At 41.8% G+C, this 27,877-nt stretch overlaps 3 protein-coding genes across 4 annotated transcripts; 2 read left to right on the forward strand and 1 right to left on the reverse strand.

Moving 5' to 3' along the window:
- Nucleotides 1–625: 625 nt before the first annotated feature.
- LOC131109858 (alpha-1,6-mannosylglycoprotein 6-beta-N-acetylglucosaminyltransferase B-like) lies at nt 626–12,032 on the reverse strand. The gene is made up of 17 exons (XM_058062289.2): nt 11,540–12,032; nt 11,094–11,212; nt 10,887–11,013; nt 10,667–10,803; nt 8,375–8,439; nt 8,020–8,193; nt 7,782–7,946; nt 7,530–7,699; nt 7,324–7,455; nt 6,777–6,910; nt 4,842–4,966; nt 4,615–4,770; nt 4,404–4,550; nt 3,521–3,637; nt 2,348–2,422; nt 2,073–2,233; nt 626–825 (listed from the first exon to the last, which is right to left on the reverse strand). Exons 1-17 carry the CDS (start codon nt 11,563–11,565, stop codon nt 636–638), a joined length of 2,220 nt encoding a protein of 739 aa, XP_057918272.2. The 5' UTR covers nt 11,566–12,032; the 3' UTR covers nt 626–635.
- A 990-nt stretch (nt 12,033–13,022) lies between these two features.
- Nucleotides 13,023–19,674, forward strand: tbc1d24 (TBC1 domain family, member 24). 2 transcript variants are annotated; one of them, XM_058061174.2, is made up of 7 exons: nt 13,023–13,159; nt 15,811–16,880; nt 17,383–17,541; nt 17,604–17,667; nt 17,750–17,845; nt 18,477–18,723; nt 18,803–19,674. In XM_058061174.2, exons 2-7 carry the CDS (start codon nt 15,892–15,894, stop codon nt 18,955–18,957), a joined length of 1,710 nt encoding a protein of 569 aa, XP_057917157.2. In that variant the 5' UTR covers nt 13,023–13,159; nt 15,811–15,891; the 3' UTR covers nt 18,958–19,674. The 2 variants fall into 2 exon arrangements, with proteins under 2 accessions (XP_057917157.2, XP_057917158.2); XM_058061175.2 differs by having other exon boundaries at nt 13,159–13,303.
- Nucleotides 19,675–21,908: 2,234 nt separating this feature from the next.
- Nucleotides 21,909–27,679, forward strand: atp6v0cb (ATPase H+ transporting V0 subunit cb). Its single transcript, XM_058061189.2, has 3 exons — nt 21,909–22,179; nt 25,480–25,663; nt 26,634–27,679. The coding sequence occupies exons 1-3, from the start codon at nt 22,107–22,109 to the stop codon at nt 26,836–26,838; spliced, it is 462 nt and encodes a 153-aa protein (XP_057917172.1). The 5' UTR covers nt 21,909–22,106; the 3' UTR covers nt 26,839–27,679.
- Nucleotides 27,680–27,877: the final 198 nt, after the last annotated feature.

The following is a 27,877-nucleotide window of genomic DNA, read 5'->3' on the forward strand; positions in this document are numbered from 1 at the left end:
GAAGTTAAACAGAGCCAAGACAGTCAGGAACTGGAGGTTTATATGACAATATAATCATGCTCATATGGCAGCGACCACCCAAAGGCGCCCAGGGGTTATTTGTGATTCACAGCGATAATGAGCCTCATCATTTGAGGCTGTCACACTATCTCCAAGGAGGCCCACACTCATCATTTTGTAGCCAGACGGGAATCAATGAAGCATGCAAATGTGACCCAAACTGAAAAAGAGGGCTTTGACTTCAAATTAAAGGGAAATATAGACAATACTCCATCATCCTTCTATCATCAAATACATAGATAACAATGTCAATTAATGTCCTGAGTATAAAAAATAGCCTGGCTTTGTATTGCTAGCCACGAATCAGCTCATGAAGTCACAGGAGCCAAAATGATGGCTAATTAGGAACAGAAATGTGGATTTAAGTCTCATTTGTTTCGTATGTAGCATCAGCAGTGAAGCTGTCCTCTTTAGTCAAAGTGAAAACAAAGCCACACAAAAGGAAGCACTGCTGGACCTGATTCCTTAACTTCATACTTCATTCCTGCCATGTTCTCCATGTCCTCCATGTCCTCCATGTCCTCCATGTTCTCCATGTCCTCCATGTCCTCCATGTACTCCATGTCCTCCATGTCCTAAGGGCTTAGTGCCACCTGTCCAGGTCGATAAGCTCTGCACGGACACAGGCGACGGTGGGAAGGGTCAGAACCGGAACAGCTGAACAGCAGCGGTTCCTGCTGAAGGTGACAGAGTCGACCCCAGGGGGTGTAGGCGGGGAATATGTGGTTGACTTCCTCCAGTGTGCTGGCACAACCGATTCCAAGACTGTACATTAGAAAGGAACAGTGAAAGTGAATGTGGATGTTGACGTTACCAGTGGAATACTGGTGTCTCTTATACATACATTTACATTTACGTTTACAATCACCCACTTCTGTTATATTATTATTTAATACTGTAATGTTACATTATTATATTCATGTATCGATGACCGGAGCCATATCAACATTTTCATAGAATCCATGATACAGCATTAAGCTGTGATATCAGAGGTTTTGTTATCGATCCTCACATGACTCGGATGCCTTGGTTCACTAATGCATGGCTATTTGTAAAAACACATACGACATCATATAGCAACACTACAGGAATGCCTTGGAACATATCTTCCTAGGTGCTAGCATGCTAGCTGTTAGCATTTGAGCTAATGTATTCATGTCTAATTGCTAATACACACATAGCATGATGTAAGGACACTATAGGTCAGCGTTGGCGCTTTCAGTATCTGATGCTATCTGGCTAGGTGCTAGCATGCTAATTGTTAGCATGTTAGCATTTTAGCTAATTTACTCATGTCTGAATGCAAATACACAAATGGCATGATGTAAGGACACTACAGAACTGCCTTGGCACTTTCAGTACTTTATGCTATTTTGCTAGGTGCTAGCATGGTAACTGTTAGCATGTTGACATTTTAGCTAATTTACTGGTGTCTAAATACAAAAACACACATGACATGATGCAGGGACACTATAGAACCGCCTTGGCACTTTTGGTCCTTGGTGCTATCTTGTCGGTGATACCATGCTAAAAGTTAGCATTTTAGCAAATTTACTATTGTTTAAATGCAAATACACACATGGCATGATGTAGGGACACTATAGAACTGCCTCAGCACTTTCGCCACATGATATTTTGCTAGGTGGTACCATGCTAACTGTTAATGCATGTTAACATTTTAGTTATTTTGCTCCTGTTTAAAGGCCTATATATAGGAATGCTTTAGGACCGTCTTGGCACTTTTGATGCTAGCATACTAATTGTTAGCATTTTAGCTAATTTCCTCATGTCTACATTGTAAACTACACAGTGCCGGTAGACACCGGGTCAGAGGTTCATGGCACGGGTGGCATGCCCATCCAAATTTCCACTGCAATTTTCTAGATTTTATTAACATTTGAGTTTTAAACCACATCTAGCTCCTGTACGATATATTGTAGGACTTACAAGTGTAGAATTGAAATCAAATGTAGAATTAACAGTGTGTTGCAAGCATGGTGCTCGTCTCTCACCTGGTGAACACTTCAAGGTTGTTAAGTCGTTGAAAGAGTGATGGCTCACACACCAGGGAGGACCGTGCACACACGCTTACACATGACTGACCGAGAGGACCCAGGTGGACTCTTAGAGCACTTTTGGGCGGCCACGTGGCGATTGATGCACTGCAGAAATTCTGGATGGAACAGAATCATAAATATCACATCAGATTACATGTAAGCTTTTGAGAGAAAATAATGACATAACCATTGATTTATTGTTGGTATGCTTATGTGACTGCAGCTTTTACCTGGTGAGTGATATAATGATGGACCCGCTCCAGCATTCCATCACAGGAGAACTCTCTTGGCGTTAGAGGCTTAACCTGCAAAAGGAAACTCAACTGAGATCAATTATTTTTTATTTGAAACAAAATGATGGGACACTAGTGTTTAGTTAAGCTAAGAAAATGCCTCTCCATTACTCCATGTATTGCCAATACACATACACATGTACAACATTTCAACTTTTATTATTATTTTTCCTTGCAATGACGCATGTTTGCATAGATACTTTGCAAACTTACTACTTTTAGATTGTTGGTAGGGAGAATATGTGACACGCAATCGTCCATTGAAAAGGATATACAATCAAAATATATTAAATAATAAATCATTGCTGTTATTAGTTTTAAGCAAATTATACCTATTTTCTTGCCTATGGAATAAGCATTTCAAATCATAAAAGTGACTCCATTAACTAAAATGCAAATACAAGACATTCAGAAAACTCAAACACATTGTTTTGTAGTCTTCTACACTGGTCACTAGGTGTCAGTAATGTTACATTAGCCACCACAAGAAGTCCTGGAAGTAAAAAAATAAATAACAACAAGGAACTCTCCCAATTCCCAATTCAATTCAAACATGTGTGAGTTTTTATCATGTCTTACTTTCAATTATTATGTCTTTGTTGAGTAAAAGAAATGTAAATGTGACTATAGGGGTGTTATGTTATGTCTTGAGGGCTCTAATAATGTTGAAAACGGTATTTGGAAGGTCATAAAAGGCATTATATGCAGCAAAAATATTCAATTCATAAATAAGAACTTGTATCATTGTGATAAACAAGGGATGACGTCATAGTACAGGTCATGCCGATGAGGCTCAAACTCCAAATGCAACACTGTAAGGATTACAACACTAATATATTCATGCACATTTATTTGGTAGTTTAATTATTGCTCTGGCTCTTGTGGTATATGTCATTAGATTGTACCAAGAGAAGTAAGCGGACAATGGGCGAATGACTGTTATGTCATTCACCTACCAATGACTCCAACATGGTCCCGCGGGGGACCAATGATCGAACCAGCAACCATAAGTTTAGGAGGCGACCACTCTACAACATTTTTAAAAATGTAAAAAAATATTTGGACCGATTCAACAATTGCTTATTCCAAAATTGTCCAATGTAAGTGTACCTCTGTGCGTAGAATTTCTTTGACAGCTTCCCGCACTTGTGTCCTGTTTGTCGCATTCACCGTCCACACGTGAGGCCGACCAATGAAATCTTCAGCATAGGGGTGCTGGGAGGATATCTGTGATCCAAAAGTCAATCACTGTTATTGAAAATACTAAATCCATTTACTGTAAACCGGAATGTTCAAAGTACTTAAATAAATGAAGTTATGCATACTCAAAGTTCTTAAAAAAGTTGTAATGACTTAATTATGTCAAGTTAATTTAACATGTTTTGATTAAATTTAACTATGGCTATATTAATAGTAATCTATATTAAGATTAACTTAAAAAGATACTTTACATACAACTTAAGACACTGGAAATCTGAATGTTCAAAATAATTAATTGGTATAGTATAGTTAACATTTTCTTAAATGTTGATTGCCACTTGCATTATCTGTCTTTTCAGTTTATTTAACTTGTAATTTTTGATTAATATGAACTTTTGGCAGATTTGTGTAACCTACTTAAAATAATTAACTTGTAGTTACTTAAAAAAAAAGTATCTATTAAACATGAATAAATCAAACCAAGAATCAATGAAGAATAAATCCATTGCATCAGATAGACTTGTCCTGTGTAGGTTACACATGCACGTCTTCTTTCCTTGAAATGAGACGAAAATTTAAAAAAAGAATAGAGAATGCGAAAAAGAAAGTTCTTTCTCTTTTCACCCCATCATTAAAAAAGTATATCTAATATCAGCTCCAAATATTTAAGCTCTGATATACTCAAATGTTTGTGTTTATGAACTAAAAAAAATGTGGCACCTGATTGCCTCACTTTTTTTAAGTTCTGCTAACTTATTCGAGAATACCGTGTATTTTATATTTGCATATATACCTGTCTTGTTGTGGGTTTGCCTTTATAGAAGTTGTTATTGTCTGAGGAGTGAGGCGGATTGAGACGTGGTTGGAGGAAAATGCAGCCCAGAGCGATAGCCTCGATAGGTGCTGGACCCTCGTAGGGAAAACCAAGACCTACAAACACCTGATTGCAGGGGGGATGGTTTTATTAATGTGCTTTTCGAGGAGACCATCAGTTTGTGTACCACCTTGGCTGTGCGGAGGAGTCGCAGGAAGTGTTGTTGGGAGAGCAGGCCGTGGTTTCTCACAAAACTGGGCAAGGTGGAGACATGTCCTGGAGGCTGGTAGACAGTAGCATGAGTCTCCAGATCTTCACTAATCACCTGTATATATTCCGATTTCCCCTAAAGTATTCACACGCAAGAAAATATTGTTAAGGTTGTCCATCTGTGAAGTAGACATTTTGTTGCATTACCTGCCACATGTACTCCTGCTTGCCATAGATGACTGCTATCTTCTCCTTCCTGTAGAGGTCGGACTCCTGCCCCTGTGCTGCCTCTTGACTTACAAAGCCCAGGAAGGAATTATCAGGCGTATGTGCTGCATACAAAATGACATTCATACCATAATATCAAAGGTGGAAAAAAAAGATACAAATTTACACAGAACCCAATACCCTGTAGGACAAAAACGAGCTCCAAACTAACCAAATTGTTTTTTTTGTTTTTGGTAAAAAGTCCCAGACAAGAAGCTATGTGGATAATTCTAGCCGCCAGTGACAACTAGGCAAAGCGTGTAAACAAAAATGTGTGATCAAGCATGCTGGCATCAGTTGCTTTTACAGGGTACCATAAAACGGGGTTATAAGGGACGGTGGGGTAATAAGGGACAATTTTCGGGAAAATGTTTTTTGAACGATTTATTCAAGAATATATTATCAAATATATTCTTTGAAAAAAAACAACACAAAGCAGCTTCCTGTTTAACATGGCAGAATTACATTTAAACATTTTCCTGAAAATTGTCCCTTACTACGCCACCGCCGTGCCTTATAACCCCGTTTTACGGTTGTGTTTATTCCTGCTGCAATACGCATCCCTTGTCGACTCAACCCATGCAACACAACACACATGTAGGTTTCATTTATCAGCATATGTCAATCACATGTTTTTTTGCAGAAATTGACAAAATATTATACACAGCAACTTGAAGAAAAAACATGTTTTCATTCATTCATTCATTTTCTACCGTTTATCCTCACAAGGGTCGCGGGGGTGCTGGAGCCTACCCCAGCTGTCTCTGGACTGGTGGCCAGCCAATCACAGGGCACGTATAGACAAACAACCATTCACACTCTCATTCATACCTATGGACAATTTGGAGTGGCCAATTAACCTAGCATGTTTTTGGAATGTGGGAGGAAACCGGAGTACCCGGAGAAAACCCACGCATGCACGGGGAGAACATGCAAACTCCACACAGAGATGGCCGAGGGTGGAATTGGACCCCATCTCCTAGCTGTGAGGTCTGCGCGCTAACCACACGGCCGCCGTGCAGCCCAACATGTTTTCAAACTTCCTATATTTTTTGAGCACACTACAACCGCAATAACCACATTGTTCCATTAAATGTAAAGTGAATGTTTGATGATTTCAAATAGTAGGGTGAGCAACTCTGTTGGCTGGGTGGACAAAACCAACCGTTAGAGGAAATGACAACTCTCCACATATAAGACGTTCACCTCCCTCTGTTTGGATAGGCAGCTGCCCTGCAGCACACTAAAAGAGGTGTGAGGGATGAGTATTTAGCTAAGTGATGCAGGAATGTGAGTGTGAGCACCCATTCCAATTTGCGGTGTGTGTGTGTGTGTGTGTGTGTGTGTGTGTGTGGGCCTTTCTATCCGAGCTGTCACATCAGCACTACAGAAGCACACTTCTCCTTTGAGCATCTATCGCCACTCATCCTCATCAAAACCAACTATCTCCCTTTCCTTGACTCACTATATAAGCTGTAAGCCAACACCTATCTCTCCTTCCAGCAAGACAAATAAACATGTTCTCGGCTGAGGGATGAAGAGCGGCTCTAAACTCCATCCAGCTTGTCTCCATCCCCCGGCAGGACGGGAAAAGTCACAGGAAGAGGTGTTAGAATGAAGGTTCTGTCTGCGCACAGTGTCTGGTTCTGTGTTGATTTAACCTCACTCACTATTAATCCTGAGAATGCCTAAAAGTATGTGACGCATAATCATTATGCATTGATACAGTATGTCGGTTCCACGACTTTCTTCCATAATGACGACTATTGCGACACATGGTGGTATCAGACTGCATGTAGGGTACATGCAGTCCTCGCTATCTTAACCACTGGTTCTCATGTTTACAATATTAACAGGAACAATAATAACACTTACGGAACATGGTCATGTACTGCAAAGGGTGAAGGTTCCAGCTGCCCCACAGTGTCTTAAAGCCATGGCTGCTTGCGTAACTTCCCAAGTTAAAGGCTGGCTCAGTGCCAAATGAGTCCAGGATTCTGAAGCGACACCTATAATACAAAATCAGTTGGTAGAGAAAATGTTTTTTGTTGAAATTTTGGAAGAAACCACAATGTAATCCCCCAGGATATCATGGATGAAAGCCCAATTAGAGTGTATATTAGAGTGTATTCGTGCTTCCCCATGGCTGCTTGCGTAACTTCCCAAGTTAAAGGCTGGCTCAGTGCCAAATGAGTCCAGGATTCTGAAGGAACACCTATTATACAAAATCAGTTGGTGGAGAAAATGTTTTTGCTGAAATTTTGGAAGAAACCACAATGTATCCCCCAGGATATCATGGATGAAAACCCAATTAGAGTGTATATTAGAGTGTATTCGTGGAGGGGAGGAGCTTATTTTAAACTCTTCTGTGTTGAGGCGAGATTTTTTTTTCCAAATTGGGTTTAAAAAATTGTGGTCTCACTGGTAATGCTGGAAAGCCAGTCCCATGGCTCCTCGAAGGTGAGCTAGGCCATGGTAGTCGGTATAGATGAGGTCAAAGGTCAGGGGTGCCTTAATGGGACAGCTGCCTCGGCCAGGAGGGGCACCAATCAGGCTGGACGCATCACAACATAGTCACATAAATTTCTAAGTAGAAACTCAATCACTTTTTTTTTTAATATTCTCCACCTGCGGAGGTGATGCTGTGAGGTGCTCAGTGTCAGATTGTGTCCCAGGATGGTCAAACAGGCACTAAGATCTGCCCATTGAACTAGCTCTCCAAGAGGACCACCTCTTTCCACCATGGCTTGGAAACGCTGGCCTCCATCCCCAGCCAGGGCACCAGGATAAAGCAGCACCTACATATTCATTTGGGGAGAAATACGTATGTCTGCGGTCTGCTTAAGTCTCTACAATAGTAAACTATCCTGCTAGTTGTACCTTCATCTGAGAGCTATGAGTCTTGTTGTGCTGTCTCATCCTGACAGCAGCCTGTTTCCAGCACTCCGACATCATTTCCACTCTGGACAGCATGAATGTCACTGCAGCACCGCTGTTGTTGCCGATGGCCTCAAAGAGCAGTTTCAGCGTTGAACGTATCTCAGCCTGAACAAAATAGTGTGAGTATGCAACCGGATGCACTGATAGAATTACACACATTATACTATTGAACGGGTACTTTATTAGTATATGGCGCTGGTTTCTGATGCCATGGAGGAGAAGACAAGTTCCGGCCAGGTAGAGGGGGGCAGAAGTTCTCTATTTGGCTGAGGTAAGTCAAAATGGAGCAGGTGGTGCCGTCCACACCATAGAAGGCATAGCAGGGGTCTGACTGCCACTGGGCCTGCAGGAACTTTAACAGACGGTTGTTAAGGTTCTGTGCAAAAAGGTACATTTTAATAGCATCATTTGTCTCCCTGTGTCGCCTGTTGATGAGCATCAACCAGGGGCAACAATCTATTATCTCCCAAGTTCCGGGTTTTCATGACCTTCTGAATGAAAACCTCCTTGCTCATGGACCTGATACCACTCACCTCAACTTTGTCTGCACACAGTGGATATGCGGGGTCCACCGGCACCACACACCACTCTTTGGGTCCTGAAGGGAATATAGGACATTAATATTTCTATTTATGACTATGTCTCATATACTGGGACTCACATTTTTCAATGATCATGAAGTCGTGACCCAGTTTTATTTAATTCAACCCAAGCAAATGTGTAATCAGCAATTAGTAAACTCAAAAAAAGGACATGGGAGACATGCAGAGCCCATAATGAAGGTTTTACTGGTGCCTAGTGCAGTCCAATAACCATTAGAAGGCATCTGTGAGAGAATATTTTTGAGAACAAAATAGGTCTTCAACGGCCTTGTCTCCTTCAGCGCCATAAAATTACCTGTTTGGAATTTGCACAGTAGCATGGGACATTGAAAGTTTTATTCTCTGACGCCAAAAAAATGCAAAACTTCCTCCTGATGTTTTCGAACGTTACTAGCATGACAAGGAGAAGGCACAGTAGATGGGGATGCCATCATAATCTGAACAATGGAGCTTCAGGTAGTGCAGGGGCGTCAAACGGCAGCTGGCTATATGGAGATGTTGCAGGGGGCATCCCTCGGGACTGAAGGCATTTTGAAGCTCTACTTAGAAATTAAGCGCCAACAGTGTAAAATCTGAGTTTATAATCGTAACATTTTGATCAGGAGTATGTTTATATGTAGTGCTAGCAATTGTGTTTAGTAAGAATTAACTTCATATGCATCCACTTTATAGTGTAAACCTGCACAATAAATGTCGTTCAATACAACATTAATTCATTCATTTTCTACCACTTCTATCCTCACGAGGGTCGCCGGGGTGCTAGAGCCTATGTCAGCTGTCTTCGGGCGAGAGGTGGGGTACACCCTGGACTGGTCGGCAGCCAGCCAATCACAGGGCACATATAGACAAACAACCATTCACACTCACATTCAAACCTATGGACAATTAACCTAGCATGTTTTTGGAATGTGGGAGACCAAAGTACCCGGAGAAAACTCACGCGTGCACGGGGAGAACATGCAAACTCCACACAGAGTGGCCTGCACGCTAACCACCCTTCACCGTGCAGCCTGTTCAATACAACAAATGTTCCCTTTGTAAGAATACTTTTACCCACTTTTGATTGACGCTGTCAAAACCTAGCATAATTATCTTTGTACAGGCACTTTCACACATCTTTTATATTGGATTATGCCTTAAGAAGTGTCCTTTCAATTGAAATTGACATGATAAACATAGCATTAGAGTGGCGGCACTGTGTTCACTTCCCTTAGCCCCCCCTCCACCTCTTGCTAATGTCACTCAAGTGGAACTAACACACACACACCTGCGTCCTACCCAACAGTTCCTGTCGGCCCTTGCCAACATAAACACTCCTTTACAGTGTAAAACAACCTAGTAAAAAGAAAAGGAGGGTGAAAAAAAACAGTTCAGGGCACAGTGGATGTATTTATGAAAAGACTCCTGGGTAATTGAGTCATATTTAATGCGTGTTTTCACTGTATGCGGGTGGCATGCATGTCCGGTACGTGTGCCGCCAATTTCTGAATTGTTCAAATAAGGAGGTGAGAGTGCACCCACTCTGTGTGTCTAACCTTATTCTCACCTGACACCTCTCAGGTGGGTCTTGTTAAACTTCTATTCCAGGACTGCACCCATTGGCCTTTACCCCACGTCCCCCTCCTCCCTTCACAACATCTATTATGGAAGCTTGTTAATTTGGGCGTGTGGTTAACCTTCTACTGGAATGCTTTTTGAACCATGGTGTCACTGCAGGCCACCACAGAGGAGCTTGAAATTGGCCAATTAGTGGATTAGAACTGGAAGAAACCACAAACTGGAAATGCTTTTACACTGTGTTTATCATGGCACCTCAAAAGTCAAACACATTATTTTCCATTATGACCCTGGTTACATAGAACATTATTTTATTTTATTTTATTTTATTTTATTTTATTTTATTTTATTTTATTTTATTTTATTTTATTTTATTTTATTTTATTTTATTTTATTTTATTTTATTTTATTTTTAATTTAATTACTGTATCATATTGAAGATTAAAGTAGTGCCCTGCGATTGGCTGGCGACCAGTCCAGGGTGTACCCCGCCTCTCCCCCAAAGTCAGTTGGGATAGGCTCCAGCATTCCCCTGTGACCCTAATGAGGATAAGTGTCATGGAAAATGAATGGATGGATGTATTAAAGTAATTGCATTTATTATACTGAGACAGTTTTGACAGTTGTGACAGTTTATATTTTAATCCAAGGGGTTTGTTCAAATACCTGTGCTTTCACCATGACTGCCATGTGTGGTAGATGTGTGAGGCAGGTGATGATGGTTTAACTGGTCCAGCAAGTGGGAAACTTTCTTCAGCTCCCTCTTGACCAAGCGGGCCAAGCCTTGCTGGTCCTGTCTAAAGCTGGTAAACCAATATAACATGTGCTTACTATTTAGTTTAATACATAACTCAGAAAATAGATATACCAAATGTTGTGTTAGCACCTCTGTAGAAGCAGATGGAGGTCATCTGGGGTCATCTTTATATTTTGTTGTCTGCTCAGCCTCTGCACATGAGTATTAAGGGCCTCCAAACGAAGGCTCAGCTTGTGTAAACCCAGACTTTGCTGACCTGAGAATGATAAATTATACTTTTCATATTACCATAAGTACTATTTAATATGTGAGATTATGTGTGAGGTTTTTTTGTACCTTGATCTTGTGCACGTAACCTCCTAGAAGGTTCATATGTAGACATTTCTTGAGGTACCCAGAAGCTCTGCAGCAGCACTGTGACGGCAGACAGGCCCAGACACAGCACAAGGCAGCCACTAGAGAGCACAATAGACCAAGGAATTATATTTATATGGCTACAATGCCTACCTTTAAGCGATTTAGTTTCAATAATTTACTTGTGGTATTGATTATAATACGGTTTATACAGTTTAATATAGTGTTTTTCAAAGTTCTCAGAGCTAACTCCACGGATGAATACATGAATGTATTCACATTCATGTATAAGTAATAGAAAATTACATGTAATTTACCAAATAAATCTACACTTTCTGCTATATGACTAAACACATGTACTAAACACACTGAATGTATCTTTTGTATCTGACAACTGCAGCCACTAATCTGATGAGGCTCAGTCTTACCTGCGTGGTCGCAGCCCAACACGCATGACCTCCTTTTTTGCAGCTGTCAGATCTCACTGCCAGGACAAGAGTCATTCAAATAGTACAACATGCTGAATAAGCATAGATACATCCTGTTGGGTATTACATTAAACATCAATGTACTGCATATATGCTTAATATGCATGTCTAGCCAATTGGTTTTACAGGTTTATGTCATACAAAACAATGCTGTCATCACAGTATAAAGATGTCAACAGTTGTATTACAATAGACACACATGCATATCCTCACCTCCTGAGGTCTCCCTGACCAATCCCAGGCACCCATCAAGCCCGTTTACAAAACAAACAGGAAAAAAAGAAATAAACTTAGGGATAAAAACTCCTTTTTGTCTTGCTTTCGCTCGCTTTCCCTCCTTCTATGACTGTGGCCTTTTCTCTCTTGTGCGACCCATGGGTGGGCATCCTGTGGTTGCCATGGTAACCCGACTACCCTTTTAAAAAGAAGACAATACCCACTGTGGCCTTGAGGTCCATTCACGGACACAATGGAACCCACGCTATAGGGTGACAATGTTTCTTTCAGGCTCACAAGACAGACTCAAGCTTGCATGGGCTTTGGATTGATGCTATTATTCTTATAACTTCATATAACTTCATTATAAGTATATACATACGTGATTAATTATTATCCACATTAGAAAATACAATGCTTTTAATGTACAACAGCTACGGGAAAATGTACAGCATATGGCATGAGCACATTTGAAAGGTCACAATATAAAAAAATATATAATAATAATAAATAATAAATAAAAAATACAATAAAATAATAAAATAAAATAAAAAAGAAAGGTCACATCTAAGCCCATTATGACATATTTTTCTTTCTTGGACGTAAGCACCACTAAGTACGTTAAAGCACTCCTGAAGTCTCAAGGTCTTCTAATGACGATGCCTTTTCACAAGGTGTTCCTTGTGAGTTCAATGAGTGTTTGTGCACTCAAACATGAAACTGTGCACATTATGGTAGGATGGCGGTTGGCACGCAATGTGTGGGAGCGGAAGATTTGAAGGCTTACTGGCTTTAGACCCAGCTGTTTATCCTTGCTCTCTCTTAGTCATGACACAAGCTTTTTGTTGTTATTTTACCACAAATGCATCACAGTCACCTGGAACCCGCTATTGTATGATATCTGGATGTTTAAATATGGCCAAGCAAATTCCTGCTTAGGCAGCTAACAGCTTGGCTCATTTTAAGCTGTTGTAAAAAGCAATGGGGCATCTATAATTTAATCATTTGTAATAAGTGTCATGTGCTTTGGCGGTGGATTTGACCACAGCACAAAGGCATGGTTTGTTGCCCTTGTTAGGGTACTTCCTGTCCCACTGCATTGACAGTCTGAAGGTAACCAAGTCAACAAATATTATGTATTTTATATGTCGTAATGCATTTATCCGATGCAATATTATGTATGCGGCGGGGTGGTTGTTAAATTAAAAAAAAAATCAACATTAGCGGTCTATTTGGGCTCTGCAGCGGCAGGTTGGAGCTCTTAGGAGCAACCGCGCATGCGTAAGGCTTTTCTGGACTGTCGCCTCGCGTCACGTCACGTCTCAAGACATCGCCTGCATCCAGGTAAAGGAACCAGCATTTTAAACACGTTTTTACCAAATGTCATAAATAATCACATCTGCTTAGTCGTGACACTAGCACCGCTATATACAATGGTCGTTTTCTCAAGTTAGAACTGAAAGCTTCGTCCTGCAAAATAATATGGAGGTACGTAGCGTCTATGCTAGCCAGCTCTGCAGCTTTAGCCCCTACTGGCGTTGTTTTAGAATATTTATTTTCCGCTGTTTTCTTTGTTTGTAAGTTGTCGTTGGTTGTGAGGATGCGACTGTAATTGTATTAGCTTCTGCAATGCACAGTTGACAGTGGCCGGTGTCGGCTAGCTAATGCTAACAAGTCTAACTTGGCAAGAATGAAAAGATTTGGTGACGTTGTTTTGAATTTTAATAGGAATCATTTTGAATATCAGCTCGTCTAAATAGTTTGGTGTATTTTCATGTCGGTACAATCAGGTGACAATCCAATGGCGTAACTTTGGGTCTACCAATGTTAAAATCTTAGCCTGTTTATTTATTTATTTATTGAATCGTTTACTTTTTTTAAATGAGTCAGGATAATTTGGCGTGCCTGTGTTATAAATTATTATAATTACACTGTGATAAATTTACTCTGATTTACTTGCCATTGTTGCAGCTGTGTACTTAACTATTTATTCCACAATGACAGTAGTTCATTCCTATTGTGTTTAAGCTCTAGCTAGCAAGACTATGGGAGCTTTCACTCAATTTATTTTGTCTTTGTGTCAACTATCTATGAAAAGATGTAATGACGCCAATAATCTACACACAGCAAATGTCTTATGTCTTACTACCATACAAGATATTAATGCAAGATAACGCATATTTTTCTTAAATTGGAATGATGGAGTGATTATATTTGGGGGGTTATATTGGCTGGATGTGATTTTTGCAGGGGTCATGACCCCCATATCCCTTGTGCAAGTTGCGCACGTAATGTGACCAGCAATGGATTTACTATCGGCCACGGTAATTATCGCGATACTGTCCAAACTTGGTGAAAATATGCTCACACTTACATTATAGTTTGAAGCTGATCAAAGAATTGTTTTCCTTCATTTGATTGTTTGTTTGTTTTTTAGCATGTTTAATAACATAATTGTTAAAGTTGTGTGTTACAAGCCGGCCTCCCTGCTTAAAGACTTGTGGCCCCCTGTGTATCTTTTAGTACATTAGAGTGTGCAAAGGATTGCAACACATGTCCCATATTTGCTGTGGTGAAGTCTGCAATGAACTTGCGCAAGCAGTGTGAGCAAATAAACATGCCCATCTTGCAGAAAGTGACAACTGTTGTTTTCAGCCTATTGGCACTAATCTTTGGACATGCCTTTTGTCCCCATGGCACCATGTGACAAACTTCAAAGCATTGTGGATCCTCTATGCTGCTTGTCTTGTGGCCAAATGGCACTCCCTCTTACTGAGATGCTTACTTTAAAGGGGCTCTACAGTATTATGCTCATTTCCGGCGTATTGTATTGATTTGTGGACTACTATAAAGCAGCTACACGCAATAACGCTCACCGAAAGATTTTTAGATCTTTCAGAATTTACACCCATTCTAGCTATTTCCTTGTATTTCCAAAATGGTCTGTTTTAATTTATTACACCCATGGCCCGCCTCCGGGGACGCCCTCTCTGCTGTGGTTGGTCCCACTCTGCTTGTACAGATAACAGCTTGTGCCTGGGCAGGCCCATAGGAAGCCCGGCTCACTGTGATGTCACAGCAAGCCTAAAAACATGCTAATTGTCATGTTAATTGATGCACATGTAGCAGTCCATTAAGTGCCATTGACTCGTTGATTGTTTATACTTCATTCATTTTCTACCACTTTTCCTCACAAGGGTCGCCGGGGTGCTGGAGCCTATCCCAGCTGTCTTCCGGCGAGAGGCGGGCTACACCCTGGACTGGTCGCCAGCCAATCACAAGGCACATATAGACAAACAGTTTACACACTCACATTCATACCTATGGACAATTTGGAATCGCCAATTAACCTAGCATGTTTTTGGAATGTGGGAAGAAACCGGAGTACCCGGAGAAAACCCACGCATGCACGGGGAGAACATGCAAACGCCACACAGAGATGGCCGAGGGTGGAATTGAACCCTGGTCTCCTAGCTCTGAAGTCTGCGTGCTTGACCACTTGACCGCCTTGTTTATACTTCAATTTTGGTGACAGAGAAAATCCTCTTCCTCGCCCTCTATGCTATGATTTCTGCTATGCTATGGGGAGGGAAAACGTCCGTCCTTGCATGAAAGGGATTGCTGCTAAGAGGAGGAATTAAAAAAAAATTTGTTTTTTGTTTTTTTTTTTTCAATTCATCGATAAAATAATTGACTAATTGATTATTAAAATAATCTTTGGTTGCAGGCCTAGTCCAGTAATACTTTCTCATTGTAGTTTTCTTAAAATTAATTTTACTATCTTGTTTCATCTCGCGGACCCAATCTCGTGCATCATCTCCTCTCGTGAGTTGGGTTGTCTTGTTCCACATTCCTAGTGGAAGCTAGTGGAAAGTAAACATTTACCATTGCATGCAGTAAATGATCTCCTTCAATATCATAATACAATGTAGGGTCCAATAATTGTATTAATTTCACTTCTCTGCCCCCCCCCCCCCCCCCCCCCCCATTCTCAGTCCAGTGACAGTCATGGGCGGCTCTGTAAAGTAGGCCGGAAGAGTTCAACATCACCGTAATTTCCAACTTGGCTTCCCACCATGGCTGAAGACGACTATGACACCTTTGTGGACTGGAACCAGATGGGGGATCAGGCAAAAAGCAGCAGTCCCACAAAGGTGGACTGCAAGGACCTCCGAGAGTTCAAGCAGATGGCTCGCCAGGGTTACTGGGCAAAGAATCACAAACTCCGGGCACAAGTGTACCAGCAGCTGATCAAAACCATCCCGTGTCGCACGGTAACTCCGGATGCTGAAGTGTATCGAGACCTGATGGGAAGCGCAGCCACTAAAATGCCGTCCTCTAACATCCCGCTGCCAGAGTTTGTGGACGGGGCCCCTGTGCCACGCTACTGCCTGAAAGCAGACGCAGTCGGCTCCGTCCACCGTATAATCAACTGCCTGGCTGGTCAGTTTCCTGACATTTCCTACTGCCCGTCCCTTCCAGCCGTTACATCCTTGCTCCTGCACTTTAGCGCCAACGAAGCTCAGTGTTTTGAGCATGTGAGCCGCATACTCGCATGCAACGAGCCAGGCAAGCGGCTCCTGGATCAGACCTTTTTAGCCTACGAGTCCAGCTGCATGACCTTCGGGGACCTGGCCAACAAGTACTGCGCACCAGCTCACAAGCTGATCGTTGCCACAGCCCAGGATGTGCTGGAGGTCTACTCAGACTGGCAGCGTTGGGTGCTCGGCGACCTGCCCTTCAGCCACATGGTCCGTGTCCTGGATGTCTTCATGGTGGAGGGCTACAAGATTCTTTACCGCGTGGCCATAGCATTACTCAAATTCTACCGGAAGCACAAGGCGACGGGGGCCACAGCGGGGCAGGGGAACCAGCAGCAGGATTCCGCCAAAGTCAGGTCAGACATTCAGGCTTTCATCAAAGGAATCACCTCTGTCGTCACGCCTGATAAACTTCTGGAGAAAGCCTTCTCCATTCGCCTGCTGAGTCGCAAGGAGATCACGTTGCTGCAGCTGACCAATGAAAAGTCCCTGCAACAAAAGGGCATCACTGTCAAGCAGAAGAGGTAGACTCACTTCATTTACACAAGCATAAGTGTTTCTTTGGCTTTCTCTCACTCACTCACATTCTATTTCATCCTTATTTGGTTTGTGCCACCTTCTTCCATGCATCTTCCATCTCATCTTCACTCGCTTCCACTTTTGGTTCAGATTTAGGTGGGTTCTCTTTTCTACCATCTATAGCCATTGTTCTCAATGGCATCTTGCTCAGTTTCAAAATAGATTTAATAAGGTATCTCACAAAAGTGGTTACACTCAACTGAATACAAAATGCAGTTTTTAAATTAACTTTTTGGTGGACATCAGAATTCTTTTTCACACATGGCCATACAGGTCAAAGATATTTTTTTCTCCCTTAATAATAAAGACTTTCATTTAAGGACTGCATTTTGAGTTCAGTCATGTTGTCATTGACTAATCTTTAAACTAGTTTGATAATGTGAAACATTTAAGTGTAACAAACATGCAAAAAAGGTAGATGACTGTCTTCACTTCCTGTGTCTCCAGGAAGAATGTGCAGCTGGCACTCAACCCAGAGACCTTCTCCTCAGAGATTGTCAGCACAAAGGAGATGCGAGAAATCTGGTCATGGATCCCTGAGCGCTTTGCCCTGTGCCAACCTCAGCTCCTCTTCACCACCTCCACACATGGCTGTAGCCTCAACAGGTACACCCGTGTGACTACACCTTGGGTTACATAGAAATATTGACTGTGGCATCTTCACCCAGATTCTACTCCCACTGCGAAGGCTATGAGCCCACTCTGCTGCTCATCCGAACCACAGATGGAGATGTATGCACGCAAATAAAAACACTTGTACTTGGATTTGCAGATATAGTTAAAATGTTGAGCAATGGATCTCTTATGCCCTCAGGTATGTGGAGCCTTCCTCTCTACAGATTGGGAAGAACGCAAGCGGGGTGGCAATAAACTAAGTTTCTTCGGCACGGGGGAGTGCTTCGTCTTTAGAGTGAGTTGTTATTTTATTTTTGTTTGGTATAACCAGCGCCGTCTGCTGGTTATAAAATTAGACTGCAAATACTTGTGGGATAGCCAAAACACCAGCTTTATATATTGTATGTATGTCTATGTACATGCTATATATCACAAAAGGATGTCTTTTTTGTTTGCATTTGCAATATCATATTATAGCCAGCAGATGGGGTTGTCCACATGATCTTGACTTGAGCATCATTGGCTTAAAAAAATATTGACTGGTGTTAGCTGCACCATAAATAGAAAATATTTGTCTCAGATGCCCACAGTGTGTGAATTATTTACTCACACCCGCCAGGTTCATGCTTAGCTTGGTGCTGTCTGAGCTCTGCACACAAGCAATCACCCTCATGCACGTATATATTCAGACACGGCTAGATCGGAAACTGCTGTAACCTGATCCGGTTGTGTTTCACCGGGCCTTCACCCGACACCGTTGGGGAGCATTGAACTGATGTCAGGAAGTCGCTGTCTAAAGATGACATCTCATGTACTAGGTGTTGAAATGCATGTATATTTATCGAGTTACACCATGCACATGTAGTTCCTCATGAAGTGCCCTACGAGTGTTTGTATGACTGAAGCCTTTTACCCTCTGTTGCTAGCTGAAGCCAGAGATGGAGCGCTATGAGTGGGTGGTGATCCGCCACCCTGAGTTAGCCTCCGCTGTCAAGAGTCAGGGCCATGAGGACACAGGTGCCTCTGAGGGCCAAAACTCTGATAGCAATAGCTTGCAGCAGCCAGACAAGTTGTCTGGCGAGCTGTCGCCTTTCCTATCCGCCCGCCATTTCAACCTCAACTCCAAGAATACGTCCATGTTCATGGCGGGGAACTTTGACTCCATCATCATAGGTGAGTGGAAGAAGAAGATGATACTAGGACACACTTTTTATCTGTAAAATCTTATGTTTGTGTTCTTCTCTCCAATCAGGCGGTGGAGAAGGCAATGCTCTCTACATTGACTCCGAGCTGAACCACGGGCGCACTGGCCGGTGCACGACGTTCGACAACCCACCGCTATGCGCTGAGAGCTTCCAGGTGTCCTTGCTGGAAGTGTGGGGCTTCCAGGACACCATAGCCTCTTAATGTCCCCCACTTTATGCAAAGATAAGCACTTATTCTAACATGATGTAATGTTAAGTCCAGAAATGTGTTTGAGAATCCATTCAACTGAAGCCATCCTGTAAATTAGATGTTATTTATTAACCTAATTTTGTCATGAAAAAATGTGAGAATTTTTTGAGTTGTCTATTTTTGTATGTTTTGTAGCTTGTGTGTGCATTTTCCATTATGTCAGCTGTAGTTTGTTTAGGTACACAGTGGAATTTGTGAATGTGAAGATTGCTATAATGACAGTAAAACAAGCTCAGCGGTCCGAAAGGAAATATCAGTGATCAGATATTGTTGTGTTATTGCGTTTTTTCCCCCACTTTTTCAAGGACTAAGTTGTTAAGTCAGGTTGCTCCAAGTCAGATACAAGGTTTGATCCCTTTGTGGTTCATATGCGTGTGAACTCTATATGAAGTCCTGTGATATGTGCTTGTGAATGTAATGGGCCATTTTGCACTATGGTAATGCCAAAGCTGTTAATCGAGACAGCTAAAGCAAACCTCTTTAAAAAAACAAATAACTAAAAAAAAGGTCTATGGCTGCATTTTTCTTTTGTTAACAAGCAATGTGGCTGTATATTCTGATAACTTTCCGCCCACACTTATGCAACTGTTTGATATTTGGATTCATCTGTATGGTTAAACATCACTGGTGTCATTTACATGTGAAAATAAATAAATCTTGATGCTTTCATACTGTTTTTAATTTTCAAGATAATATTTTCGGACTGAGAAGTATGCCAGATCCCTTTGAAAGTCAGCTGACCTGAAATCTAACCCTCAAATCCCCGTATTGTGCCCCCCCCCCCTTCAGGAAAAGCTCATTCTCTTGATTCCACTTCCTTTACTGTTGTAGTTGTTTTAACACCACAATCTCATTACCTTCTTGTTTTAATACCCTTTATATGCAAAAAGCTTGGACTTAAGGGAAAAATATTACTCATGTTTATTTTTGTTGCCTTTGAGGAACTTTCTGACTTGAAACTGCATGACTGGAAATGTTTACACAAAGTACATACTTGAATGTACAATTTAAGACCATGGTTTGAGTTCATGTACTTTTGAGTGGCTGGGTGGTTAGCATGTATAGGCCACACAGTCAGGAGATTAATTCTCCGCTTGGGCATCTCTGTGTGGAGTTTGCATGTTCTCCCCGTGCGTGTGGGGGTTTTCTCTGGGTACTCCGGTTTCCTCAAACATCCCAAAAGCATGCATGTCTAGTTAATTGCCCATTCCAAATTGCCCATAGGTAGGAATTTGAGTGTGAATGGTTGTTTGTCTGTATGTATGTGGCACCCCACCTCTTCCCTGAAGTCAGATGGGATAGACTCCAGCATGCTCGCAACGCTAGTTAGGATAAGCGGCACAGAAAATAGATGGATGGAAATGTATTTGTATTTGCAGGGAAAATTGCAGCTTAATTGTATCCAAGTATATGGTTAAAACAGCCACGTTATTTGCAGCCTCATGCACCTGGTTAGATGTTGTGTCTTAGATGGCAAAGTGCTGTAGTAATTCCCTCTTTACGATAAGTGGCATTGACTCAGGCCTGCCAAGGCTGCACTATTCATTCAGGATTCTGCTAATCACGCATGAACATCTATTTTTAGCTTCCTTCCTTTGGGTGTGGGTCTGGCTGGTGCATCTCTTGAAGACCACGCTCTCCTCATGCTGGGCAGTATAAGATGCTTATGTCTTAACCTTGTACTGAGCCTGGCTTTTTCTCAACCAACCCCCACTCTTTCATGTAAATGGGTTTAAAGAAGCAGATGACAGGAGTCAACTCTGAGAATTTGTACAGAAAAAAAATAAAACTATGCTGCATTTTGAGCAGCACTATGACCTCCTTATGCCCTTGTGAAAAATAATCATATTTCTCCTCCAGGAGGCAGTCCCTCTTACTAGGCCTAGTTACACAATCCATCCCCCAATAAGACAAACAAATGTTATTTTGTGTGTGCATGATCATCATAACCAAACATCCACTGGAAAATGCAATGCATCTCTCTACAAAGGCCCAGCATGTAATAGGAGGTGTAGAAATGGCATCACGTGTGAAGGGGCTTTACCGTGACGCTATAAGGGGGGAGGGGGTCCTTCTCTAGTGCTGACTGGACTGCAGAGGAGGAAGGATGGAGGGATAGATGGAGGGAAGAAAAGGAGGAGCAGTTGTCTGACTCACCCCCAACAAATACACGCCTCCCTAGCCTGCAACTTGGAGCTGGTGGTGGTGGTGGTGGGAGGGGGGGGGGGGGGGGGGAAATCTCTGCACCCTCCCCCCTCCATGTGTGCACATTCTCTTGTGGCCCACGTTGCAGTATGTCACATCTCAATGTAATTGCAAACTGGAGTACCAGTGCAAACTGCAAGAATACATACACCCATTTGTCTGTTTTGTCATCATTTGAGTCACAGGTGAGCTGGAGCCTATCCCAGCTGATTTTGGACGGCTGTCAATCAACTAAACAGAATGTTGTATCAATACAATGTACAGATGACCTTTCATCCACTCCCATACTATATTATTTTAGTCTTTATGAATGTATTTTTCTTCATATTTATATATTTTGTTCATATTGTTCATAACTATTTGTAGATGTATAACTATTAATCATAACTATTAAATGAATCGATGTGTTTGTGTATAAGTCAATAAACGCATTAAATCTTTGAATCCTCAATCAAAGGGGAAGCCGCAGCGGACAGTACCAAATTGACTCCTCAGAGGGGTGGCCTTCACGAAATTAGCCACAAAAATAATCTGTAAATTTCCCCAAATCAGAACGAATAACAATATCATAAACGGGATATGTAAAGTGCGTGTTAAAATGTGTTGTTTAGAATGACAAATTACAGGTAAATGTTTAACCAAGCACGTCCCCCTTTACGATGAGTCTTGATGTGTTCCAGGGCGGTCAGGTGACTTTTTCCGCTTCGCCATTTTGTGCGGTTGTTCCGTGTATTTATCGCAAGAGTCGTGACTGTGTCTCCAGTCCAGCTACTGTTAGTAGTCTAGGTAGCCACAACGTCCCTCTAACCCAAACTTGTGGGTTTCCCTTTCAGTCGACGTTATCGGCTAATTTGTAGTTAATTTTTTATACAAATATATATTTTGTGTGAGGAAGAATGTCGGCCGAAAGTCCCGAATACTCCTCGTTCTTTGCAGTGATGGGTGCCTCTGCAGCGATGGTCTTCAGCGGTAACTATCCGTCTTTAATAATATTCCTTAGTCGTCTGTATTTAATTTGATTTATTCAACTTTAATCAAAATGACAACGAGTGTATGTGTTTTATATAAATCGTTTGACAGCTTCCGGCAAGTTCTTTCGATATGATAATTCGCCTCTAACCTAGCTTGTAAATGTCTCCTTGCTAATTTCATTTTTTTTACTTCCTTGGAGCTTACATAAACTTGTGTATATACATTTGGTTTATGTGCATGCTGTCTAAGTAACGCTGTCACGTTTATATTTTGATTTTTAACGTGGTTACAGCCATCGTGCTAAAGGTGCTAAGCTAGCGAGATGACGTCCACATAAGTTAGCGTCAACGTTAGCCGAACTCAAGCAGATGGATGCAATAATGTGGAGCACACGCATAATAAACATGGATTTGTGGTATTGTATTTTCACAAAAACGTTGACGATTAAACACGAAGAAGTGTAAATGAGTATTCCAGCCTTAAAGGATTTTTGTGATCAACATAATATGTGATGTACTTCGGTAAACGGCTGTGTGTCATGCTAATATTTATTGATACATCGGCCCTCTGTTCACCCTTTAATGTTAAATGTCGTAAAATGTAATGCCATCTTTAGTTGTCTTTTGCAAGCCATTTGTGAATCAACTCAGATGGGCCACTTCCTTATTTCTCAAAGGAATGACACAAGGTCACATGATGATCACATGATATGCCTTCTGACTTGGAGTAGCCAGCTGACTGGTCTCGTGAAGTCTCCATTGAAATGCATACGTTACACACTCTGTGTTCTACTGTAATATTACGCAAACTCACACACAAAGATTGAATGTCACTTTGGTGACAGGTGCTGAATCATGACCGAATAATCCACCCTGCCTGTCAAATTGTTTTGGAACTAATAACATGCCATGATAATCATATAACCTCCACGTAATCCCACATTACATCCACAACCAAACTGATTCTGTTGTGTCTGACCACAACAGAATAGCAGCAGGCAGATGCCCAAGCAGGTTAACCTCGGCTTCACATCAAAAGAAAGACCTGGTTCAACTAGCAGCACTGTGTACAAGTGACATTCTGGGGAATTGGCGTGCGGATGTGGTACTACTACAGTTAACAGGCAGGGCGTGGTGCTTTCTTAGAGGACATTACCCTGGTGCACAGTTTCAGTTATTTTAGTCAAAGCAGTGTACGTTTGTGGATTTTGCTCCTGAACTCCTGTTTATCATGCCAGTGATCCATGTAGGAGAATAGGGCTGTCCAAGAGAGGCATAGCTGCTGTTAGGGGGGCATGATATAAACAATTTTGTTTCTGTTGAAATCATATACATTTGGCCTAGGACAGAGAATGATCATAACGCATGCTACGTTTGTTTGGACAGGCATAATGATAACATAAATAGCTCGTAAGTTTAATATAACAGACGATATCTAGCAACTTCTGTGGTTTTCTTGATCATAACCAAAATCACTTATGTTTTTACATGAATTACAATAACATTGTACTTACAAAAAATGTAACTCTTATGAGCTGTTTTTGTTTTCATTGTTGTATTTGTCCAAACAACTATACCTTTGCTTGTAGCAGGCATTAAAATGAACAAGAAAGTGAAGTAAGCATCATCAACGTATACATTGATCATCAATGAATACATTGGTGATGTATTTCGCGGCTTCCCTATTATGAATTTTCATGAATATATTAATTAACCATGCATTTTGGTGGTTGAATAGGGCCTTTTATTACCGAAAGCAGAGCCATATTTAAGCAAATGTTACATATTTTTGCCTAAATTAGGCATTTTCAAACACAAAAATGGAGAAATGAACTTATGTTGCTGTCTCATCTCTGCACAGCTGTCAGCTACCCTGTTACCATAAAGCAAAATGATTTTTACTACCGATCCTCGTATTTGGACCAGTGTTTCCCTGGATTGTCTCCTCCTACTATGCACAACCGAATATTGCTACTCTCTGCTGCCTGAGCTATTTGCATGCAAGATCATTCGTAGCCCCAGGCACCGCCTGTGCTCTGACATCACAAGCTGTCACAGGGGCTTCCCATATAGAAAATCATTTTCAGGGAGGAAAAAAATGTAAGAGCTCTCAGCCTGATCTGAAGGGATTAGGATTAAAAATGAGAGGTTGTAGTTGCACACCACTGCAGGAGCTGCCACACATGACACACTTCATAGACTGACAGTAATGGTTATGTTTGTGGACTCGTGCCACTGAGACGGATACACGACTAGAAATAACGGAGTGGCAGCGTATTGTATTACTCCAGCTAATTCATTATCTAGCAGGGTAATAATGAATACCAGCTAAAAGAGGACTATCCTTCCAGTAAAAGGGTTTGATGATAATTAAATGAGAATATACCTCAGGGACGCGTTTGGCACTAATTTTAAAGTTGACCTGCAAAAGCAGTGCCCAGTTCTACTACTACTCATCTCTAAATGGGCAGCAATGATTTAACCTTGTATTGACCACATCAATCTGTCATACATTTTAAAGATTGGCCTGCTGCGTCTACTGTACGCCATTTGTTAGAAAGCCTCACATCTAATCAGATCTGCTTTGCCTCTATGCTAGCTCTCAGCACGTTGTCCCAATAAATAAGTTACAGGAGCAACAGGCCTCAGGCTGTACTCCTAAAACATCTCTGTCTCTGGAGGCCTTTCAGACGCAATTAAAAGGAAACATCAAACCAAACCACCATCTTTTGTACATATGCCAAGTATACGATGCGGTGTTTGCTTGCTTGTTGCTTAAGAAGAGATGATGGAGGGTGCAGTGATGTATGCAATCTATACTCTGCCAGCACCTTTCTGCTTTGGTTTTAGCGAAGCACTGTCAGGTTTTGTTGTAGAACCACTGCATGTCCCACTCCACTGACACAGTGGCACCATTCAATGCAAGATTGTGTTGAAGCAGCTTTTTGGCTGCTAATTTTACACTAGTGTAAATGTGTCTCTCGGTCATCCTTGCATTTGTCTTTATGTGTGGCTCTGTGCTAGGTCATCGTCGTCACAGACTATATCCCGGCCCCCCAGGTCAACTGATTACATCATAGCACAGATTAAACGTCCATAAAGTTACACCTCTGCATCTAAAGTTACATTACATTACAATAGACAGAATGATGCAACCAAAGTCATTTGTTTTGTTTTTGAAAAATTGCCCATGTTTCATCATGAAAAACTTTTTAAGCGGAAGTGAAACTGTTGTCTGTTACTTCACATTCGTTCTTATAAATATCTGGATTTAACTGTTTTTATCTCTCGTCACTAGCTTTGGGAGCAGCCTACGGCACGGCTAAGAGCGGCACAGGCATCGCCGCCATGTCTGTGATGAGGCCGGAGCTCATCATGAAGTCCATCATCCCCGTGGTCATGGCGGGTATCATCGCCATTTATGGCCTCGTCGTAGCAGTACTGATCGCCAACAACATTTCTGAGAGGGTCACTCTCTACAAGTGAGTATGCTTGTTGAACTGATTCTGTACAAGATACTGCTGACAATGCTCCAATTAACACCTCCATCACATTCACTGCCAAGACTGACATAGTTGTCAGTTGTCTCTGGATGCAACTTCTTAACTTGTTTTTTATTAACTCCACAAGATGGCGGTATCATGAGTGATCAGCATCCACCAGCTCAATCTAGCTTTCCATGCTCTTTGAAATATGGGTTGCAGTATTCAGTTGTTTTGCATGCATGTTACCCTTAGTGTACTGTTTTTAGGGGTGTCCCGAATAATCCAATACTGATAGATATCGGTCTGATAACATCCAAAAACAAACCTGTATCAGCCTGCATCAAAAGTCTCCACTATTGCCACTCTGATACAAAGAGTCCATTCCAGACTCTGCACCAGCTGCCCTTTTATTCAGCATGCAGAAACCATGTGATCACAATAACAGCGTCTCCTTGCATGTTTAGCAACAAATAGTAGTCATGTCATCCGTGTGGCTGACCATCGGGGCTCAGGTTTAAACGCTTCATTGAGCACATCGAACCTTGCTACATTATGCCTATTGTGTCCGAGATAAAAGAGGGACAACTGTACCTGAATTTGGAAATGTGCCGCACCGACAGCGAACATAGCTGTCTCCACACATGCAGCACCGCACATACACACACAAGCGCTTGCGCAGCCCGACATGTTTGTGGTGTCAGAGAGTTGGTCAACACCGAACTCTCCATGAACTCATGTAACTTCCGGGTCAGTATATAACGCTTCCTTTTATATGAGGCTGTAATTAACTCTTCTCTACAGGCAAATAGGCTATTTTAACCTGGAGCCTATTACATGGCAACAATAGACTTTAACCCAATAACTCTTCTCCAAAACAGTGCTGATTATCTCACATTTTCTTAATGGGTGGTCTGGCCTCCTTTTGCTTCTGCTTATCCTGACCAAGACTGTTGTCTTTGTCTTCAAGGAGCTTCCTCCACTTGGGAGCTGGGTTGAGCGTGGGCCTGAGCGGGCTGGCGGCCGGATTCGCCATCGGCATAGTGGGCGACGCGGGCGTCAGGGGCACGGCTCAGCAGCCGCGACTTTTTGTGGGCATGATCCTCATCTTGATTTTCGCCGAGGTCTTGGGTCTCTATGGGCTCATCGTCGCCCTCATTCTGTCCACAAAATAAACCCAGCCCAAACATCTCCACTACAAGATCTGTTCTGTTAAAGTGTCGCTGCTGAAAGGAAAAAGTGTAAATTGTATGTATGTGTGTGGGGGGAGGAAACATTTGTAAAATTTCTGCAACACAAGTTGGAAAAAGAAGGCGTTGGGGAACAAATGAAAAAGGCTCCATGATAGGGTCTCAATTATGTGTACAAATTTGATAGTCAACTTGTAAATGCGCAATGTAGTGATTTGTCAGTCTTGTGTGTGTGAGTGCGCGCACGTGTGTTTCAAAACAATTGTATGATGAAAAGATTCCTTCCCCCCTCCACTTATTTGGGGCCTTGAGGCCGACTGCAGGAGGCAGCTCGGCCTCTGGTCTTAAAGAGCTGACCAAAGGGCCGCACAGCTTTTTCTCCTCCCAATTGGGAGTTGCATTCATCTTGAGGATCTATTTGTAAAGATGTATGGACTTTTTTTCCCCACTGATTTTATTTATAAGAAATTGTCCATTAAACTGTTGAACTGCAGCAAGTCTTTAACTTCCCAGGATATATATATATATATATACACATATATGAATACATATAGATAAATAGATTATGCACTGTGGGTTACTTGTGCTAAGTGGTTGGAATTCTGGATGTAATTCTTGGTTTAATCATTACAATTGCCTTTAGTATGTTGCTGTCAGAATGAGAGGTGTGTGTGTGTGTGTGTGTGTGTGTGTGTGTGTGTAGCTGTATTCTAATCAGGAGGCAAACATTCTCTAAACTTTCGTGTTTTCCTGTAGTACTGCTGTTTGCATTAAAGGTGTGTGCGTGTGCCCAGTGTTGGGTCTCACAAGCGTATCCTCCAAACGATCCATCTCTTCATCACCCTCTCCCATACCTGTCCTCTCTTCCACACGTTCCAGCTGTCCTGCATGGATTTTAGTGTGTTGTTCCCATTATTGAAGATGGCAGGAAAATGTATTCCAGTCTCCCCCCTCTCCCGTCCCAACAAAGTATTTATTACAGTTGATCCAGGCTGACTGAATGGAATCATTTCAAGCTGTGAAA

The sequence above is a fragment of the Doryrhamphus excisus genome, unplaced genomic scaffold (assembly GCF_037039965.1).
Source record: "Doryrhamphus excisus strain RoL-2023G ecotype Guam unplaced genomic scaffold, RoL_Dexc_Guam_v1.1 HiC_scaffold_24, whole genome shotgun sequence".
NCBI lineage: Eukaryota > Metazoa > Chordata > Actinopteri > Syngnathiformes > Syngnathidae > Doryrhamphus > Doryrhamphus excisus.

What these genes read in the sequence shown, in the direction of transcription:
- LOC131109858 (XM_058062289.2), bottom strand. Translation starts at nt 11,565, where the DNA reads ATGCGTGTTGGGCTGCGACCACGCAG. An exon ending in GACTCCTCCGCACAGCCAAG is followed by an intron (nt 4,551 to 4,614) that starts GTGGTACACAAA and finishes CCCTGCAATCAG; the next exon opens with GTGTTTGTAGGTCTTGGTTT. An exon ending in GCAAACCCACAACAAGACAG is followed by an intron (nt 3,638 to 4,403) that starts GTATATATGCAA and finishes TTTGGATCACAG; the next exon opens with ATATCCTCCCAGCACCCCTA.
- tbc1d24 (XM_058061174.2), top strand. Translation starts at nt 15,892, where the DNA reads ATGGCTGAAGACGACTATGACACCTTTGTGGACTGGAACCAGATGGGG. An exon ending in ATCACTGTCAAGCAGAAGAG is followed by an intron (nt 16,881 to 17,382) that starts GTAGACTCACTT and finishes CTGTGTCTCCAG; the next exon opens with GAAGAATGTGCAGCTGGCAC. An exon ending in CATGGCTGTAGCCTCAACAG is followed by an intron (nt 17,542 to 17,603) that starts GTACACCCGTGT and finishes ATCTTCACCCAG; the next exon opens with ATTCTACTCCCACTGCGAAG.
- atp6v0cb (XM_058061189.2), top strand. Translation starts at nt 22,107, where the DNA reads ATGTCGGCCGAAAGTCCCGAATACTCCTCGTTCTTTGCAGTGATGGGT. An exon ending in TGCAGCGATGGTCTTCAGCG is followed by an intron (nt 22,180 to 25,479) that starts GTAACTATCCGT and finishes TCTCGTCACTAG; the next exon opens with CTTTGGGAGCAGCCTACGGC. An exon ending in GAGAGGGTCACTCTCTACAA is followed by an intron (nt 25,664 to 26,633) that starts GTGAGTATGCTT and finishes TTTGTCTTCAAG; the next exon opens with GAGCTTCCTCCACTTGGGAG.